The 19,580-nt window shown below is 43.6% G+C and overlaps 1 protein-coding gene across 5 annotated transcripts in view; it reads right to left on the bottom strand.

Annotated features, from left to right (window-relative positions):
* CDC14A (cell division cycle 14A) overlaps window positions 1-19,580 on the bottom strand; it is a 284,062-nt gene that overhangs the window by 148,806 nt on the left and 115,676 nt on the right. For all 5 annotated transcript variants that reach the window (XM_029617798.1, XM_029617797.1, XM_029617800.1 and 2 more), the window contains exon 6: window positions 5,400-5,466. In XM_029617798.1, the coding sequence (XP_029473658.1) occupies window positions 5,400-5,466 (67 nt within the window). The remainder of the gene's footprint in view (window positions 1-5,399; window positions 5,467-19,580) is intronic.

Genomic DNA, 19,580 nt, shown 5'->3' with positions numbered 1-19,580 from the left:
CGAAGTGATTGCCAAAAGGAAAATCACTTTCCATGTGAGATATCGAAGGTCACAGGATTGAAGAGGCTCGAATGGTTGTTTCATGAGCTGACCCAGAACTAGGTTGAGGTCCCAAGAAGGGGACACCTTTATGGAAGGCGGCTACCGCACTGTCATGCATCCTGATGGAGGATGTTTTCAGACCTGACTGACAAGTGCCAGAGATAGTCCAGAAACTTTGTGATTGGACAGGTAAAGGGGTCAAGGTATTGAGAAGAGCACCATGACGTGAACCTGGTCCATTTGTAAGAATACGATTTTCTTGTGGAAGGCTTCCATGAAGCAATCAGGACACAGGAAATTGGTTCAGAAAGGTTAAGTGGCTGAAGGATTAACCTCTCAACATCCATGCAGTCAGGGACAAGGCTTGAAGATTGGGGTGGCGTAGGCACCCGTCGTTTTGAGTAATTAGAAGTGGGTCCTTTCCCAAGGGAATGTGCCTGCGAATGGAGAGATCCTGAAGTACTGGAAACCACACTTGGCGCGGCCAGTGGGGTGCTATCAGGATCATGGTTCCCTTGTCCTGACGTAACTTCATGAGAGTCTTCGAGAGAAGTGGGAGGGAATGTATATAGGAGACCGGTTGCCCATGATAGGGAGAACGCGTCTCTTGGTTGATACTGTTGGCTGCGAGTGAGAGAGCAGAAGTTGTCTACTTTGCGATTTTGTGGTGATGCAAAGAGGTCTATTTGAGGATGACCCCATTGTTGAAGATTGAGTTCGCTACTGAGGGCTTGAGAGACTACTCGTGCGGTTGAAAGGAGCGACTCAGCTTGTCTGCCAACACATTGCCCACTCCCGGCAAGTAGGTGGCCCTGAGGTACATCGAGTGGGAGAGGGCCTCCGCCCATATCTGTGTAGCTTCCTGACACAGAAGGTAGGAGCCCATCCCTCCCTGTTTGTTGATGTACCACATAGCCACCTGGTTGTCCGTCTGGATCAGGATGACTTGATTGGAGAGGCAATCCTGAAATACCCTGAGAGCATATCTGATTGCTCGCAGCTCCAGGAAATTTATTTGGTATTTGGCTTCCTCTGGAGACCAAGATCCTTGTGTCTGCAGATCGGCCACGTGGGCTCCCCAGCAGAGGTTGGAAGAATCGGTGGTGAGAGTTATTTGAGGGTCTGGAGCCTGGAAGGGCAAGCCCTGGAGGAGATTGACCTGATTTCTCCACCAGGCAAGAGACTGACGGAGTGAGTCGGTTACGTGGACAATGGTCGACAGGGTCTTAGTAGATTGAGTCCATTGTGACCTTAGAGTCCACTGCATGACTCTCATAGCCAAGCGGGCCATTGGGGTGACCTAAACTGAGGACGCCATGTGTCCCAGGAGGATGAGAAAGTGGTGTGCAGTCGTGGAGTGCTGAGACTACAGCTGGTGTGCAAGAGACACAAGAGTGAGAGCTCACTGTTGAGGGAGAAAAGCCTTTGCCTGCAAGGTGTCCAAGTCTGCCCCAATGAACGATGAGGTTTGAGATGGGATTAAGTAGGATTTGTCGCAGCTGACGAGAAATCCGAGTGAAATCAGGGTGTGTAAGGTAAGATGTTGGGACGACAGAGCAGCTTGCTGAGTGGGAGCCCTGATTAACCAATCGTCTAGATAGGGGTAGACGTGAATACCTTGAGTCCTGAGGAAGGCTGCAACTACAACGAGGCATTTTGTGAAGACTCGTGGTGCAGATGCGAGGCCGAATGGAAGGATTCGGTACCGATAGTGCTTGTGGCCTACTAGAAACCTCAGGTATTTGTGATGAGATGGAATTATCGCGATATGAGTGTATGCGTTCTGGAGGTCTAGAGAGCAGAGCCAGTCTCCTCTTTGTAGAAGAGGAAGAAGAGAGCCCAAGGTTACCATTTTGAACTTCTCTCGCTGGAGGTACTTGCTGAGGGCACGTAGATCCAGAATTGGACGAACGCCTCCTGATTTTTTGGGGATTAGAAAGTACCAGGAATAGAACCCTAGGCCTTGCTGGGAATAGGGCACTGGTTCTATTGTCTTGGACTGGAAGAGGAGGGAGATGACCTGTTCCAGAAGGATGGAGTGATCGGATGTTCTCCACATCGGTAGAGGTGGGGAGTCCGGTGGAATGGAGAGAAAGTTCAGACGATGACCTTGAGCAATTATCGCTAGGACCCACTAGTCTGAGGTGATTGAGTGCCACCTGTTGTTGAAATGGCACAATCGACCTCCCACTGGAATGTGGGGCAATGGAAGCTGGCTGCTGCTCTCTATGCAGGAGTCAAAAACCGGAAGCAGGGCCCAGCTTAGGAGCTGTTTGCGGGGTTTTTTTTCGTGTCTGACGAGACTGGGCTTTTTGAAACGGTCTCGTAGAACGGGTTCTAATTGGTGGCGGGTAGGACTTCTTCGGGCGGAAGAATGACTTCTTAGAGTCCTTCCGAAAGGGCTGTTTTGAAGAGTAATCAGAAGGAATCAGAGAGCTGTCTCAGGGTCTCATGATGGTCCTTGAGTTCTGCCACCATCCGTTGAATCTGCTCGCCAAACAGATTGTCTCCTACACAGGGCAGGTCCGACAATCTATCCTGAACTTCAGGGCGAATGTCGGAAGGCTTGAGCCAGGCCCATCGTCTTGCCGAGATAGCAGCTGCAGATACTCTGGTAGCAGTGTCAAATATATCGCAAGATGATCTGATCTCATGCTTGCCTGCCTGAAAACCCTTGTTTACTAAGGTTTGGAGTTGCTCTTGAAATTGCTGTGGTAGGGAGTCTGATAAGTCTTGTATCTGCTTAAATAAGACCCTATTATATTGGGTCATATAGAGCTGATAAGAGGCAATTCTGGAGATGAGCATTGATCCCTGGAAGACACAGCAACCAATGGCATCTAGAAATTTCTGTTCCTTCCCTGGGAGAAAGGAAGTGTGAGGTTTTGATCTCCTTGCTCTTTTCTGGAAAGATTCGCAACCACTGATTGGTGATCCAATTGAGGTTTGCGAAAGCCTGGAGCTTTCGCAAACCTGTGGACTGGAGCCACAGAACCAGGATGTTCCCAGTTCTTTTTGAAGAGATCCAGAAGAACCTGATGGATAGGGATGGAGGTTATTTCCTTGGGAACATCCAGGAATTGTAACAGCTCCATCATTTGATGCCTGTCATCTTGTTCAGTCTGCAATTGGAAGGGAACCAATTCAGACATCTCCTTCACAAAATTTATAAAGTAAAGGTCCTCTGGAGGAGAACGCTTTCTGCTTTCAGTAGGTGAAGGTGGTGAAGGCAAATCATTGGTGTCTGGTGAAGAATCATCAGTCCAGGTGTTGTAGGGATCAGCCCCTGCTCCTCTAGGGTCTAGAGGAGGACTGGGTGGTGGGATCCCTGAAGGTCCTGGTCGAGGCTCCGAAGGACTCGAAGGAATAATTGGAGGCACCGATGAGGGCATCGAAGGCACCTGTGCAGGCATCGATGGATGGCTCAATGGTGCCGATGGATGCGTAGTCACCGATGGGTGGATCGGTGGCATAGACGGACATATCGGCATCGACGGCTGAGGCATCAGTAGAACTCCCGATGGAGGGATGCGGAACAGTGTTTCTCCTCCCGATGACAAAGCAAGCGGGGAGGGCACCGGAGCCATCGGTGACCCGGGGTCCATCGGTGGAAAAGTGGCCATAAGCGCTTCCATCCTCGAGAGCAGCGGTGTCAACACTGCTGGAATCGGGTCGGTGGTCGGTTCCGCAATCGGTACGGGTGTCGGTGCCAGAGGAACCTGGAGTCGATGCAGCGCCTTGTCGATAGCCTCCTGAACCATCCGGTCCAGTTCTTCTCAGAAACCTGGAGCAAGCAGCCCTGGCTCCGGAACAGAAGAAGGAGGCAGAGACGTAGCCGGAGGGACCACTGTTAGAGGCGGAGTCACGGCTCCCGATACCCTGTCAAGTGAGGGTCGCCTCGGTGGCCTGGTCGCTGAAAAGGTCTGTGCCTTTTCTGGACAGGGTTTCTTCGACGGCAGCTTGGACGATGGCGAGGTCGATGATTTCACTCCCTCGATGGTCCGAGACTTTCAATGCCGGTGGCGATGTTTATCTCTACGATCCCCTCGGTCCTGAGGGGGAGTAGAGGGTGTCAAAGGCCGAGAAGTCATCGATGCCGGGCGGTCACTGGCCGGAGGTCGATGCTGGCGCGAAGTTGATGGTGATGGTAAGGGCACATTTGGTGCAAGTTAGGACATCGTGCTCACATTCAAGACACATTACACAGAATTTGTGAGGGTCTTGATGGACATGGTGCGATCACAGTCCTGGCACCGGCGGAACCCCGATGCCATGGCCATGAAAAAATTGAGCTGCGGTACGGTCGACGGCCAGTAGACCGCAAGGGCCAAACTCGACGGTAATAGACTGAAAACGGGTAAAAACTTACCGGAGTACCGCGGCTTGAGACAGTTGAAAGAGGGACCCTGGTGGGGTAAATTAAATTTTAGTAATTCCGTGAGGAAAATTCCTGTCAGGAATCTCTGCAGAGCTCCATATCCGCATGGCTACTGCTGCGCGGAAAAAAGAAGACTGAGGGGGGAGACCCCTGGCTGCAGGGTTAGTGCCATGCTGAGCATGCCCAGTAGGGGCCGGTCAAAGTTCTGGAAACTTTGACAGAAGTGTTCTGTGATTGGGCTCCATCCTGTGATGTCACCCATGTTAGGACTACCATCCTGCTTGTCCTGTGAGAATGTTCTTTAAATAATAAATATTCAAAGTCTAATCATTTTCCCCCAAAGTTTTCCAGTTCTTACATTGGTCAAAATGGAAACCTTTTTGAAAAGTAGCTAAAGGTGTAAGAGCCTTATCCAATTTTGTGGCACAATCAGAGGATAGAAAAAAAAAGTTATAATTGTTTTCAAGATTTTGTAATTAACTTGGTGCTTGTGAAAGGTGCCAGACTGACAGCACTAGAACCAAAAGCGTTTCATTTATCCACAGAATTGATAAGGAACAGGTAGCGGCAGTACAAGTTTCTGCCCTGCCAATGAAGAGAACATCCAGAAGGGTGAGAGGGTATTATATGCTGATCTTTCTGCCAACAAGGACAGAACTCAATTGTCAAAATATTTTTCTGAGGGGGAGAGAAGGGGTTAAGTCATGTAGACAGCTGCTCACTAAGAATTGGATTGAGCCACCAGACAGTATTCAGAAGGTAAATTACTTTGGATTAATACCGACCTGAGCCAGATTTGAACCAGTGACTTAAAAGGGAAGCGCTCGTATCACTATCCCAATCCAAGCCAACCATGTTTCAAACATATCCACTCCCCAAGACAGTATATTTAATAAAGCTGATCCAAATCAGCAAAATCCACAGACATAAAAAGCAACACATTTCATCTACAGAAAGATAAAAAACTTCACATTCTTACCTTTCTTATTCCTTGCAAACAGTCTAGTATTGTCAGGTTGTATGCGCAGTTCCCGAATGAAGCGTCCCTATAAAGTGAAATTAAAAAAAAGTGATCAATGCACTCCATGTCTAATCTATTGGCCTGTGTAATTTAATTATTTCCATGTGTCGAGAACCCATTTTCACAAAACCTGCTGTGTATGTAAAATGGCAGATGAAAATTAATATGGACAATTGTGTAAAGTGATACATGTAAATTTTCTCTAACTACATGCACACAATTCTGGGTTCCATAATAAGAATCACCACCTAGGAAAAAGATCTCAGAGCTCTTGTGAACAAAAAACTTTGTAATCTTGAACTCAATGTGCTGCAGCAGTTAAAAAAGCAAATAGAATATTGGGAATAATTTGGAAAGAAATGGAGAATAAAACAGAGAATATCATAATGCCTAGGTATCAATCCATGGTGTAACTGTACTTTGAGTATCATGTGCAGCTCTGGGTGCCCATCTTAAAAAGACACAACAGAACTAGAAGAGGTACAGAGAAGGGCAACAAAAATGATAAAGGGGGTGAATGTGTCCCTTATCAAGAATAGAGATGTGAATTGGAACCGGAATCAGTTCGGATTCCGGTTCCGATTCACATGTGTTTGTTTTTTTCATCGGGCCCGATCGCGGTTTTGTTTATCGGCTGCGCCCGAGCCGATAAACAAAAAACCCACCCCGACCCTTTAAAACTAATACCTTAGCTTCCCCCACCCTCCCGACCCCCCAAAAAACTTTTTACAGGTACCTGGTGGTCCAGTGCGGGTCCCTGGAGCGATCTCCCGCTCCCGGGCTATCGGCTGCCACTAATCAAAATGTCGGTATATAAAAATTCTAAATAAATAAATAAAATAAATGACTTCAATGCCCTTTTCACTACTCTTCTTCACTATCCTGTGGCAAATAGCAGGGAAGATCGTAGACCACAGAGTTCGGTTACTTCAAGGGAAAAATGCAAAGGGGTCAATTTGCTGATGAAGTTGCTGGGAACTCTTGATATATGGAGAATTCTTCATCTGGGTGAAATGGACTACAGCTTCTTCGCTAATCCCCATCAAAATTATTCCAGAATTGATTATATTCTTATTTCAGAACAATTGATTTCCAGGGTTCTCAGTGCTTCTATTGGGGACATCATGTCTGATCATGCCCTGGCGTTTGTAGTTTTAAGGGTAGGGAAGGTTGAGAAAAGGGAGGGGTAGGTGGTGGATGCAGCCAGGTCTATTCAAAGATTGAAAGTTTCATGAGTACTTGCAACAGAAGTAAAAGGATTCTAAACAGTTTAACAATGCATCTAAGATCTCCCTTACCCTTTTTTGGGAAGCGGGGAAAGCAGTACTGAGAGGTGACATAATTGCTTATACTGCTAGGAGAAGGAAGGTGAGAGATGCAGTGCCTGTCTAACAAACAGGCCGATACAGTGCAGTGCACTCCGGCGGAGCACACTGTTAGCCCACGTTTGGACGCACGTTTTCGACCCGCTAGCTTTACCCCTTATTCAGTAATGGGTAATAGCACGTCGAAAACGTGCAGCCAAACCCAACCCCCACCCCCCCCCCCCCCCCCCGAAACTAATAGCGCCCACAACATGCAAATGCATGTTGATGGCCCTATTAGTTATTCCCATGCGATTCAGTAAGTATCATGTGCAGCCAAGCGGCACATTTTACTTTCAGAAATTAGCGCCTACCCAAAGGTAGGCGTTAATTTCTGCCGGCACTGGGAAAGTGTACAGAAAAGCAATAAAAACTGCTTTTCTGTACACTCTCCGACTTAATATCATGGCGATATTAAGTCGGAGGTCCCAAAAGTTAAAAATAATGAAAAATTAAAAAATAAAAAAATTTTAAATCAGTCCACGGTTCGCGGGTTGAAAACCAGATGCTCAATTTTGCAGGCATCCGGTTTCCAAACCCATGGCTGTCAGCGGATTTGAGAACCGACGCTGGAAAAATTGAGCATCTGCTGTCAAACTCGCTGACAGCCGCCGCTCCTGTCAAAAAAGAGGCGCTAGGGACATGCTAGTGTCCCTAGCGCCTCTTTTTACCGCGGGCCCTCGTTTGAATACTGAATCACGCGCACAAGAGTGTGGGCTGTGCGCTCGCCCACGACTTTTACTGTATCGGCCTGAAAATTAAGAGTTAAAAAGGAGTCATATTTCCTCCTTGTCTGAAGAGAGTAAACAGGTACTGAATGAGACCAAAAGAGTTGCTGAATCATCTGTTGTATCTTAAGGCAGTGTGCTTTAATTATTATACATTTCAGTTTTATAAGTTTGGGAATAAGGACAGGAAAGCTAATATCTAAATTGGTTAAGGGATTAAAATCCAAAGCTTATATCATTTTATTTATTTATTTAACAGTTTTATATACCGACCTTCATAGTAAATAACCATATCGGATCGGTTTACAATTAACAAGAATAAAAAACTGGGGTAACTATTCAAGTAAACGAAAGATAAACAGTAAGTAGGAATGAGTCAAAGTTACAATCAACAGGGAAGAGAACTTGGAAGCTTGCAACAAGCTGGAAAGAAGATAAGGCAGGAAATAAATATGAAGTGATGCCATAGGGCGTACGGGTTAAAGCTTAATGGTGCTTTAACCTGGGAGAGTGATATCATGGGTATATCATGGGTATATCATGGGTATGAGAGATTAAACAGGGTATCCATTTACAGATACAAAAAAAGTTCTATCCATTTTTAGAAAGTTCTATCCATTTTTAGAAAGTACTACCAGGAATTATATGACGAAGCCCCGGCTGATAGAGGGGATGCCTTTTTTGAAGATATTATTCCCCAGCTGAGGGAGGATAATCTAAAATCCCTTAATTCACCAATAACAGAGATAGAGATTTTTAGAGCTATAGGCAGGCTGAAGCTGGGGAAAGCTTCTGGAATAGACGGACCGGGCTTTGAGTTCTATAAGACTCTGAAGGTTCCATAATTGATCCCTCTGAAATAAATGTTTAATTATGCATTACAATATTGTGTTGCCAAATAAGGGGAGAGATCTTGAGACCCCTGAGACATATAGACCTATTTCTCGTCTAAACATGGCTATTAAACTATTGACTTCCATACTGGAAAACAGACTGGGGAAGTTTTTGCCCACTCTTATTGAGTCTGATCAAAAAGGATTTGTACCAGGGTGATATGGGGTTAATAATATGCAGAAATTATTAGCAGTCTTCGGTCAAAATCGTGGAACTTGACACAAAGCATGATTCTCAGTTTGGATGCAGAAAAGGCCTTCAACAAGGTCAATTGGTCTTATATGTTCTAGGTGGTGGCCAAGTTTTGGAATCAAGGGCCCTTTTGTGGAGTGGATAAAGCTTTTATATACTAACCCTCAAGCAAGTATAATGGTTAATGGAGCATTATCAGGAATCTTCCTGCTACAAGGGGGCACAAGATAGGGGTGTCCCTTATCCTCTCTCCTATTTATCTTCACCTTGGAATCTCTGGCTATTAAAATGAGGCAGATTATGGCTATCAGAGAATTAAGATGGGTGGGAAGGAATGTAAAATATGTCTATTTGCCGATGACATTTTATTTTTTATTGATAAAGCCCCCAAAGACCATTGAATCCATTATGGACATTTTCAAAGCTTGCCATTCCTTTGCTGGGCTAACCATTAATTTTCATAAGTCAGAAATGTTGCCCTTATGGAGTGGTCCTTCCTAATTCATGGAGGGAATGTTTTCCTTTTAAATGGGCCCTCTCTCAGATTCAGTATTTAGGAGTCTGGATTCCCAGAGACTTAAGGATAGTGCATAATGTAAACATACAAGGGGTTATAGATGGATTTTCTCACCAACTTAACACTTGGAAAGATCTACCTGTTTCCATGACGGACATAATACTCTTTTTAAACCGGCTTCATTTCCCAAGCTGCTGTATAAACTGCAGATGTTACCTTGCTGGCTGACCCCTGCTGACTTAGCAGCTCTTAAATCGATGTTTATATAGTTTTTGTGGAGGGAGAAACAACTAAGAAAGGAGGAATAGGTGCTCTCAATTTTCAGCTTTAAAATTGTGCTTGTCAACTCCGCTTCATAGAAGAGGGTGGTAGATGCCTGGAATGCCCTTCCGGAGGAAGTGGTGAAGACCAGAACTGTGAAAGACTTCAAAGGGGCGTGGGATAAACACTGCGGATCCATAAAGTCAAGAGGCCGCCAATGAAGAGTGGGTGACTCGCCAGAATGATGGCTATTGACACAATACCCTTATTAAATAAACATACACATGCTTACTGTGACTCCTACATCGCTCTAAGCTTCAACAGCAAGAGGTAATGGAAAAAAGGATTTGCACTCACAAAGAGGGGAGTAGCTGGCTTGTTACGGCGGTTACTACCCCAAACCAAATATGCCTGATACTTCACTTTCAATGCATATACAGCATAGCTCTCTGCTTCAATGACAGGGGAGAAGAATAACTGATACTTCACACATCCAGCAGAGCTCTCTGCTACAACGGCAAGGGAGAAGAAAAAGGGTTCGCACTCAAAACGCGGGGAGTAGCTGGCTTGTTACGGCGGTTACTACCCCAAACCAAATGTGCCTGATACTTCACTTTCCATGCATATCCAGCATGGTTCTCTGCTGCATCGGCATGGGAGAAAGACTGATACATCACGCATTTCCAGCATAGCTCTCTGCTTCAACGGCAGGGGAAAAAAAAAATTAACAAACAACAAACAACGGCAGGGGGAAAAAAAAAACAAAAACAAAAAACTGATGCTTCACGCATATCCTGCATAGCTTCAACGACAGGGGTGAAGAAAAAAAGGATTCGCAATCACAAAGCGAGGAGTAGCTGGCTTGTTACGGCGGTTACTACCCCAAACCAAATGTGCCTGATACTTCACTTTCAATGCATATCCAGCATGGCTCTCTGCTTCTACAGCAGGGGAGAAGAAAAAAAAAACCAACAAGAGCTGTACAACATAGTCTAGGTAAAACAAATAAGCATGGGTGTAGCTTGCTTATCGCGGCGGTTACTGCCCCTACTACCCCTAACTAATCAAGCTAGATATTTCACTTGCATGCAGCTCCATCACTGCTCTCTACATTAATGGTGGGGGTGGAAGGGGAATAGAACAAGGAGCTAAGAGGAACAGATAAGAATGAGAGAAAAAATGTGTGAGGCTTGCTGGGCAGACTGGATGGGCCATTCGGTCTTCTTCTGCCGTCATTTCTATGTTTCTATGTTTCTATGTTTCTATGAATTGCTAAGTGGGATCTATAAATATATGATAGGATGCAGTTACTGGGGGAGACTAGTGCCTCTACTACACCCATGGGACTCCTCCCACTTACCAGATGCTTCCATGAGCTTTGATGTCAAGGGGAATATTTTGTAGAAATCCGTGTTATCCCTTTGGAAATAACTGCATCGAATTATGGGTTTTTCTCCTGTGTTGTCTCTCTTCCTCCCCATAACAGATAATCCAAATTTTTCCCCAGGAATGGACAACAAGATATTTAAAATTTGGGGAGAGCTGGGACTCTGAACTTTGGCAAATAATAGATGAGAAGATGGGAGTAGTTCTGAGTTTTGAACAGGTGCGGAGAACATTTCATCTTCCACATATACACTTCTACGGCTATTTACAAGTATGTCACTACTTCGTGTCTGTTCTCCACGGTTCAGATATAGAGAGAACTGAAGCTCACTGGGGAGATGGACATAAGAACATGCCATACTGGGTCAGACCAAGGGTCCATCAAGCCCAGCATCCTGTTTCCAACAGTGGCCAATCCAGGCCATAAGAACCTGGCAAGTACTAATTCCATGTTACCGTTGCTAGTAATAGCATGGCTATTTTCTAAGTCAACTTAATTAATAGCAGGTAATGGACTTCTCCTCCAAGAACTTATCCAATCCTTTTTTAAACACAGCTATACTAACTGCACTAACCACATCTTCTGGCAACAAATTCCAGAGTTTAATTGTGCATTGAGTAAAAAAGAACTTTCTCCGATTAGTTTTAAATGTGCCACATGCTAAATTCATGGAGTGCCCCCTAGACTTTCTATTATCCGAAAGAGTAAGTAACCGATTCACATCTACCCATTCTAGACCTCTCATGATTTTAAACATCTCTATCATATCCCCCCTCAGCCATGTCTTCTCCAAACTGAAAAGTCCTAACCTCTTTAGTCCTTCCTCATAGAGGAGCTGTTCCATTTCCCTTATTTTGGTAGCCCTTCTCTGTACCTTCTCCATCTCAATTATATCTCTTTTGAGATGCGGCGACCAGAATTGTACAGTATTCAAGGTGTGGACTCACCATGGAGCGATACAGAGGCATTATGACATTTTCCGTTTTATTCACTATTCCCTTTCTAATAATTCCCAACATTCTGTTTGCTTTTTTGACTGCCGCAGCACACTGAACTGACGATTTCAATGTGTTATCCACTATGACGCCCAGATATCTTTCTTGGGTTGTAGCACCTAATATGGAACCTAACACTGTGTAACTATAGCATAGGTTATTTTTCCCTATATGCATCACCTTGCACTTATCCACTTTAAATTTCATCTGCCATTTTGATGCCTAATTTTCCAGCCTCACAAGGTCTTCCTGCAATTTATCACAATCTGCTTGTGATTTAACTACTCTGAACAATTTTGTATCATCTGCAAAATTTGGTTATCTCACTCGTCATATTTCTTTCCAGATCATTTATAAATATATTGAAAAGTAAGGGTCCCAATACAGATCCCTGAGGCATTCTACTGCCCACTCCCTTCCACTGAGAAAATTGTCCATTTAATCCTACTCTGTTTCCTGTCTTTTAGCCAGTTTGCAATCAACGAAAGGACATCGCCACCTATCCCATGACTTTTTACTTTTCCTAGAAGCCTCTCATGAGGAACTTTGTCAAACGCCTTCTGAAAATCCAAGTATACTACATCTACTGGTTCACCTTTATCCACATGTTTATTAACTCCTTCAAAAAAGTGATGCAGATTTGTGAGGCAAGACTTGCCTTGGGTAAAGCCATGCTGACTTTGTTCCATTAAACCATGTCTTTCTATATGTTCTGTGATTTTGATGTTTAGAACACTTTCCACTATTTTTCCTGGCACTGAAGTCAGGCTAACCGGTCTGTAGTTTCCCGGATCACCCCTGGAGCCCTTTTTAAATATTGGGGTTACATTAGCTATCCTCCAGTCTTCAGGTACAATGGATGATTTTAATGATAGGTTACAAATTTTTACTAATAGGCCTGAAATTTCATTTTTTAGTTCCTTCAGAACTTTGGGGTGTATACCATCCGGTCTAGGTGATTTACTACTCTTCAGTTTGTCAATCAGGTCTATCATATCTTCTAGGTTCACCGTGATTTGATTCAGTCCATCTGAATCATTACCCATGAAAACCTTCTCCAGTACGGGTACCTCCCCAACATCCTCTTCAGTAAACACAGAAGCAAAGAAATAAATTTAATCTTTCTGTGATGTCCTTATCCTTCTCTAAGTGCCCCTTTAACCCCTCGATCATCTAACGGTCCAACTGACTCCCTCACAGGCTTTCTGTTTCGGATATATTTTAAAAAGTTTTTACTGTGAGTTTTTGCCTCTACGGCCAACTTCTTTTCAAATTCTCTCTTAGCCTGTCTTCTCAATGTCTTACATTTAACTTGCCAACATTTATGCATTATCCTATTTTCTTCTGTTGGATCCTTCTTCCAATTTTTGAATGAAGATCTTTTGGCTAAAATAGCTTCTTTCACCTCCCGTTTTAACCATGCTGGTAATCGTTTTGCCTTCTTTCCACCTTTCTTAATGTGTGGAATACATCTGGACTGTGCAGTAGAATGTTTTTTGTTTTGGTTTTTTTTTTAAACAATGACCATGCCTCTTGCACACTTTTTACTTTTGTACCTGCTCCTTTCAGTTTTTTTCTAACAATTTTTTTCATTTTATCAAAGTTTCCCTTTTGAAAGTTTAGCACGAGAGCCGTAGATTTGCATACTGTCCCCCTTCCAGTCATTAATTCAAATTTGATCATATTATGATCACAATTGCCAAGCGGCCCCACCACAGTTACCTCTCTCACCAAATCCTGTGCTCCGCTGAGAATTAGATCTAAAATTGCTCCCTCTCTCGTCGGTTCCTGAACCAATTGCTCCATAAAGCTATCATTTATTTCATCCAGGAACATTATCTCTCTAGCGTGTCCCGATGATACATTTACCCAGTCAATAAGTCTCACAAAACAGACGTCGCAAAGGTTACAATTTTTTGGATTTTTTGTGCATAGAATTTATCTAGAACTGTGGACCATCATACCACCCTTGGTTGTTTGGACAGTAAGTCACATTTTCAACCTCACAGGGTCATGTTTAATCATCGGTCCATTAAATGTCTTTTTTTAATTATTTCAAAATGCTGCTTCATTTAAATGTTTTCTTTATTACTTTTTTTCTTCTTAGCAGACAGATTTTTACAGTGAGGATACCCTTTATCCAGTGTCAAAAAAGCCTATCGCCGAGCCCTTTATTCCAACAGGGATTTTATGTTTTTGCCGAGACAACGTGAAGATTCGAACCAGCAGACTCTGGTGATAAGACACACACTGGCCACCCCAATGATCAGTAGAGCCATTCGGAGACACTGGCCGATTCTTCAAGAAATTCATCCTATATTCAAGGAACCTATTCGGATAGCGTACTCTCGAGGCAGAAATATCAAAGATCAAGTGGTCCATTCAAGTTTCTATGAACCGGTGAACATAGAGGACCCCATTACAGAATGTACAAATTGCGCCCATTGCGCATTAAAATCACCACAGACAACTATAACTTTACCCTCAGGTCAGACTGTGTCTCTGCCTCAAACATCATGCAGATCCTCTTTTGTAGTATATGCTATCATCTGTCCATGCCCACTTATCTACATGGGCATGACTAAACGTCCGTTCAGAATTAGATTAACGGAACATAAATGTTGTCTCAATACGGGCCGGTTGGAGGAACCTTTAGTTACACATTTTAGAGATTACAACCACAACTTTTCAGATATCAAATGGACAATTTTAGAAGTCATTCATCCACACTGGAGAAAGGGAGATCGAGTTAAGAAATTACGCCAACGTGAACAACGTTGGATTTTCCAATTACGCACAGTGACCCCTGGTGGCCTCAATAAAGAGATTGAGTGGATTCACTTTATGTGAATCCACTCACCTGTAAAATCAAACACCCAGGTGCAGTAGGGTGATTCTATAAAATCATGCCAGATCTCGCGGCAATTCAGCAGAACGCCGACAAGAGGACTAGGCGGCTGAATGCGGTAAGATGAAATGGTAATCCATTGGGAAAAGTGCATTCTTTTGTCAAGAAGTCATTGTGCAAAAATATATGTGTGGTACTATTTCTATTGTTATCTCCATAGGTATTAAATACCGTATGAATTTGACAGAAGCATTTAAACACTGAAACTATTTTGGCGGGAATTAACCTTGCACTTTTTCAAGCTTAGATTCTATAACTTTCCGATCAGTCCCTGAAGCAGTGCAATCGCGAAACGTACGTCGGACTGCAGGAGCTCCAAATCGTGTGAGCGCATTTAATCGGAAGAGGAGCATTTTCGCCTACAAAGCACGGCAGCGCTGGAAACAAAAGCGCAGCAGCGCAGGAGATAAGGGTCGGAAGTGCAGCGGCGCTCCGCACAAGTAAGGAAATTCCGTCTTAAATACACAAGATTTTACAATAAGAAACAAAGAAGAAAAAAAGTAATAAAGAAAACATTTAAATGAAGCAGCATTTTGAAATAATTAAAAAAAGACATTTAATGGACCGATGATTAAACATGACCCTGTGAGGTTGAAAATGTGACTTACTGTCCAAACAACCAAGGGTGGTATGATGGTCCACAGTTCTAGATAAATTCTATGCACAAAAAATCCAAAAAATTGTAACCTTTGCGACGTCTGTTTTGTGAGACAAGTGTAGCTCGTTGCACTTTAATAATTAACTGTTCTTATATAGTGGTAATTGAAGTCTCCCATTATTACTGCACTACCAATTTGGTTAGCTTCCCTAATTTCTCTTAGCATTTCACTGTCCGTCTCACCATCTTGACCAGGTGGACGGTAGAATACCCCTATCACTATAGTCTTCCCCGACACACAAGGGATTTCTACCCATAAAGATTCAGTTGTGCATTTAGTCTCATGCAGGATGTTTATCCTATTGGACTCTATGCCATCCCGGACACAAAGCGCCACACCACCTCCCGGGTGCTCCTCTCTATCATTGCGATATAATTTGTACCTCGGTATAGCACTGTCATATTGGTTGTCCTCCTTCCACCATGTCTCTGAGATGCCAATTAAGTCTAGGTCATCATTCACTGCTATACATTCTAATTCTCCCATCTTACTTCTTAGACTTCTGGCATTAGCATACAAACATTTCAAAGTTTGTTTTTTGTTTGTATTTTCATTCTGCTTTTTAATTGATAGGGATAAGTTAGAATTTTTTAGCTCAGGTGAATTTTTAGTTACAGGCACTTGGATTACTTTTCTTATTATTGGAACCTCACTGTCAGGATGCCCTAATTCTAATGCATCATTAGTATCCTTTGAAGATACCTCTCTCCAAACCATGCGCTGCTGAGCGACTGTCTGCTTTCCCCTTTGTTCTAGTTTAAAAGCTCCTCTATCTCCTTTTTAAAAGTTAGCGCCAGCAGTCTGGTTCCACCCTGGTTAAGGTGGAGCCCATCCCTTCGGAAGAGACTCCCCCTTCCCCAAAAGGTTCCCCAGTTCCTAACAAAACTGAATCCCCCTTCCTTGCACCATCGACTCATCCACGCATTGAGGAGCTCTGCCTGTCTCTGGGGACCTGTGCGTGGAACAGGGAGCGTTTCAGAGAATGCTACCCTAGAGGTACTAGATTTAAGTTTTCTACTTAAGAGCCTAAATTTGGCTTCCAGAACCTCCCTCCCACATTTTCCTATGTCGTTGGTGCCCACATGTACCATGACAGCCGGCTCCTCCCCAGCACTGTCTAAAATCCTATCTAGGTGACGCGTGAGGTCCGCCACCTTTGCACCAGGTAGGCATGTTACCAGGCGATCCTCACGCCCACCAGCCACCCAGCTATCTACATTCCTAATAATCGAATCACCAACTATGACGGCCGACCTAACCCTTCCCTCCTGGGCAGTAGGCCTTGGGGAGATATCCTCGGTAAGAAAGGACAGTGCATCACCTGGAGAGCAGGTCCTTGCTACAGGATCCTTTCCTGCTACACCAGGTTGATACTCTCCAATTATGAGACCTTCTTCCTCCAAGGCAGCACCAGGGCTGCCAGTCTGAAGTTGGGACTTGGCTACTATGTCCCTGAAGGTCTCATCTATATACCTCTCTGTCTGCCTCAGCTCCTCCAGGTCTGCCACTCTAGCCTCCAGAGATCGGACTCGTTCTCTGAGAGCCAGGAGCTCTTTGCATCGCATGCACATGTACAACTTCTCACCGGCGAGTTGACAGAATTCTTCCCTATGGCTATCTCCCAGTGGTATAGGTTTTGCAGGGGCCTTGTGCCTTCTGATACTCTTGATATATTAGCAATGTATTGGACTAGGGAGGTAGAAACTCCTTACACATCTTCAGGAGTGGGAGAACTGTTTCAAACCTTGTTTTAAACTGCCAGTGGCAGTGCAATCTAGGAAAATGCAATTTAAAATATTATATCATTGCCAAGTGGATGGAGTGCAATTGCTTAAAATGAAACTTGTGGAAACAGATACTTGTCATAAATGCAACCTTGAAATAGGCACTTATGTCCCTCTTTCTCACATCATACAAATTATTCATTCTGGCACAAGGTTACAGATTGTTTAACTAAATGCATACAAACAACTTTGCCATTTCGGGGACAGGCATTGCTATTGGGAGCCACTGCATCTGTCAGGGATTTGGGAAATGTGGTCACTAAAAGTAGTTCTTTGTTTTTAGTGATAGCCTTCATAATGGTACGCAAATGTATTCTTAAAGAATGGATAACAGATCAGTCACCTTCTTTGAAAATGTGGAAGGGGTTCATGATCACAACTATGCAAATGGAGAAGTTTGATGTATGTCTTTTAACTAGGAAGGGTCCTCATGATTACAGAGCAGCTTGGAAATACTTTTATGATCTTTTGTCATCTGTCGAACAAACTTATTTGCAATCAGTAGGTTATGATGCTGAATGGAGTTGGAAGCATAAGCCTGGTCCTTACCAGAAATAGCTCGTTTCTTGATGTTGGAAAGCATGGTGGGATGAATGGTGGATGCGTGTGGAAGGGGAGGGAAGGGGGCTGGTTTCTTGGCTTCTTAGTCAAGGGTTTATATTTTGTAGAAATGACATGTAGAAAATATTTTGTTAGTTTTCTACGCAGTCTTATTATCCTGTTTTGCTGTATTTGTTCTGTTTTCTTCTGTGTGCTTTAATTATGTCAATGGTGTACTTCTCTTGTTTTAATAAAAATGATTGGGGGTGGGGGGGAAGAGAACAGAGCCCTCCCTCCATATTATCTCCTGCCTTGTGGATCTTTCATAAATCTAGCCAGAACCATGTAAAGGAAAATCTTCATGCTGGGTGAAAAGCAGCCCTATTCTCAGCCAAGTTTGCCTATTTTCCTGGTAAAAGAGTGAGCAAGAAAAACTTCTGCTCCTCAGCTGAAAGGGTCAAATGTTGACAGAGAAAAGGGCATGAGCTTACATCACAGAGTACTTCTGCTCCTGGACACAAAACTAATATGCCCCATAGCTGAGCAGAATTTTGATACCAGTTTACCAGCCAATGGAACTAACATAGTAGATGATAGCATAAAAAGGCAAACAAGACCATCCAGTCTGCCCAGTTATTCCTGTCTGCACTGCTAAGAATACATCTCAGCTGCCAGCAACAGAGCAGTAATGTAAGTGTGACTCCTTGTCCAAGACAGTATTTGTCATCTTCCTCCTTTATAATCCACCTTCTTGAGCAGAAAAGTATACAAGATTTTCACACCCATCACCCCCTCCCTTCCCATGTCTAACCACAAAGCTTTGCTACCAATACTAGTGTGGCTACTGCTCAAACATTCGGCCTCCTGTGGCCCTTCTGGGTGATACCTACTGCCACCACTAACTTGCCATACCAAGCCAGCTGAACTGGGGTGCACCCACGGCCTGCCAGCCAGACCCAGCTGCCGGTTAATTCTATCATCGCAGATCTTTCAGAACTAGTGCCCAGCTGGTAAAGCTCTGTTATTGATCAGGATGCTCATTGGTGTGCGTAAAAAATGTCCTCCAATACATCTTGTCAGAGAGCAATGAAGCAGGATCTTAGCAAGAGTAAGAGAAGCAAAATCTGAAAGTTTTGATCAACCTATCTGAAAATGATCTAATTAATAGCCAAGAGACTTCTTGGCCAACTGCCAGTATTTATTTTCTCTTTTTTCTATACCACCTATCAATCTAGGTGGTTTACAAATTTTACAAACATAAAAATGGGTATATGGCGATGGATAAGAAATCTGCTTGCTATAAAATGGTACACGAAGCTCTTGGCTGCTTCTGTACCAATGATACATAAATAACTACTTTATTTATATTCCGCCTTTTGTGACTGGTCAGCTACTTCACAGCGGATTACATTCAGGTATTCTAGATATTTCTCTGTCCTAGGGAGGGTCTATACATGTTATTATCTGAATGCACAGTAATAGCTTATAAAAGGTAGCAAAACCACAGTAGGTTTCACAAGGGGCACTTCAGCACGCTGCAAAGAATTAAATGTTCTGTATTCTGGAAAATGAAATAAAATGACTCATATGGATTCAGTTTAAAGATTTTTTTGTTGAAATAGAATTACTTTGAATGATCTCTAGACAATCCTAATGTATCTGATATGATACACTGTCTTTCCCTGTATATTTAACAGTGTGACTTGTTTCTGTGATGGCTTACAAAATAATTAAACTATGCTTGGCTACATGAAAATAGGCTGTTGGTTAAAAAGCAAGATTCCCACTGTCCCTTGGAGCAAACAGCTGCGTAAAAATGATTTTTGCATTTCAGAGCTGCTTTTGCTTGGCTGAGCTGGTGGCAATTTGGAGTGGAGGAGTATCCTAGTGGTTCGAGCAACAGGCTGTGA

Source organism: Rhinatrema bivittatum, chromosome 10 (assembly GCF_901001135.1).
Source record: "Rhinatrema bivittatum chromosome 10, aRhiBiv1.1, whole genome shotgun sequence".
In the NCBI taxonomy this organism is placed as follows: Eukaryota; Metazoa; Chordata; class Amphibia; order Gymnophiona; family Rhinatrematidae; genus Rhinatrema; species Rhinatrema bivittatum.
The sequence above is the reverse complement of the archived record's forward strand: the minus strand, read 5'-3'. Positions and strand labels throughout refer to the sequence as shown.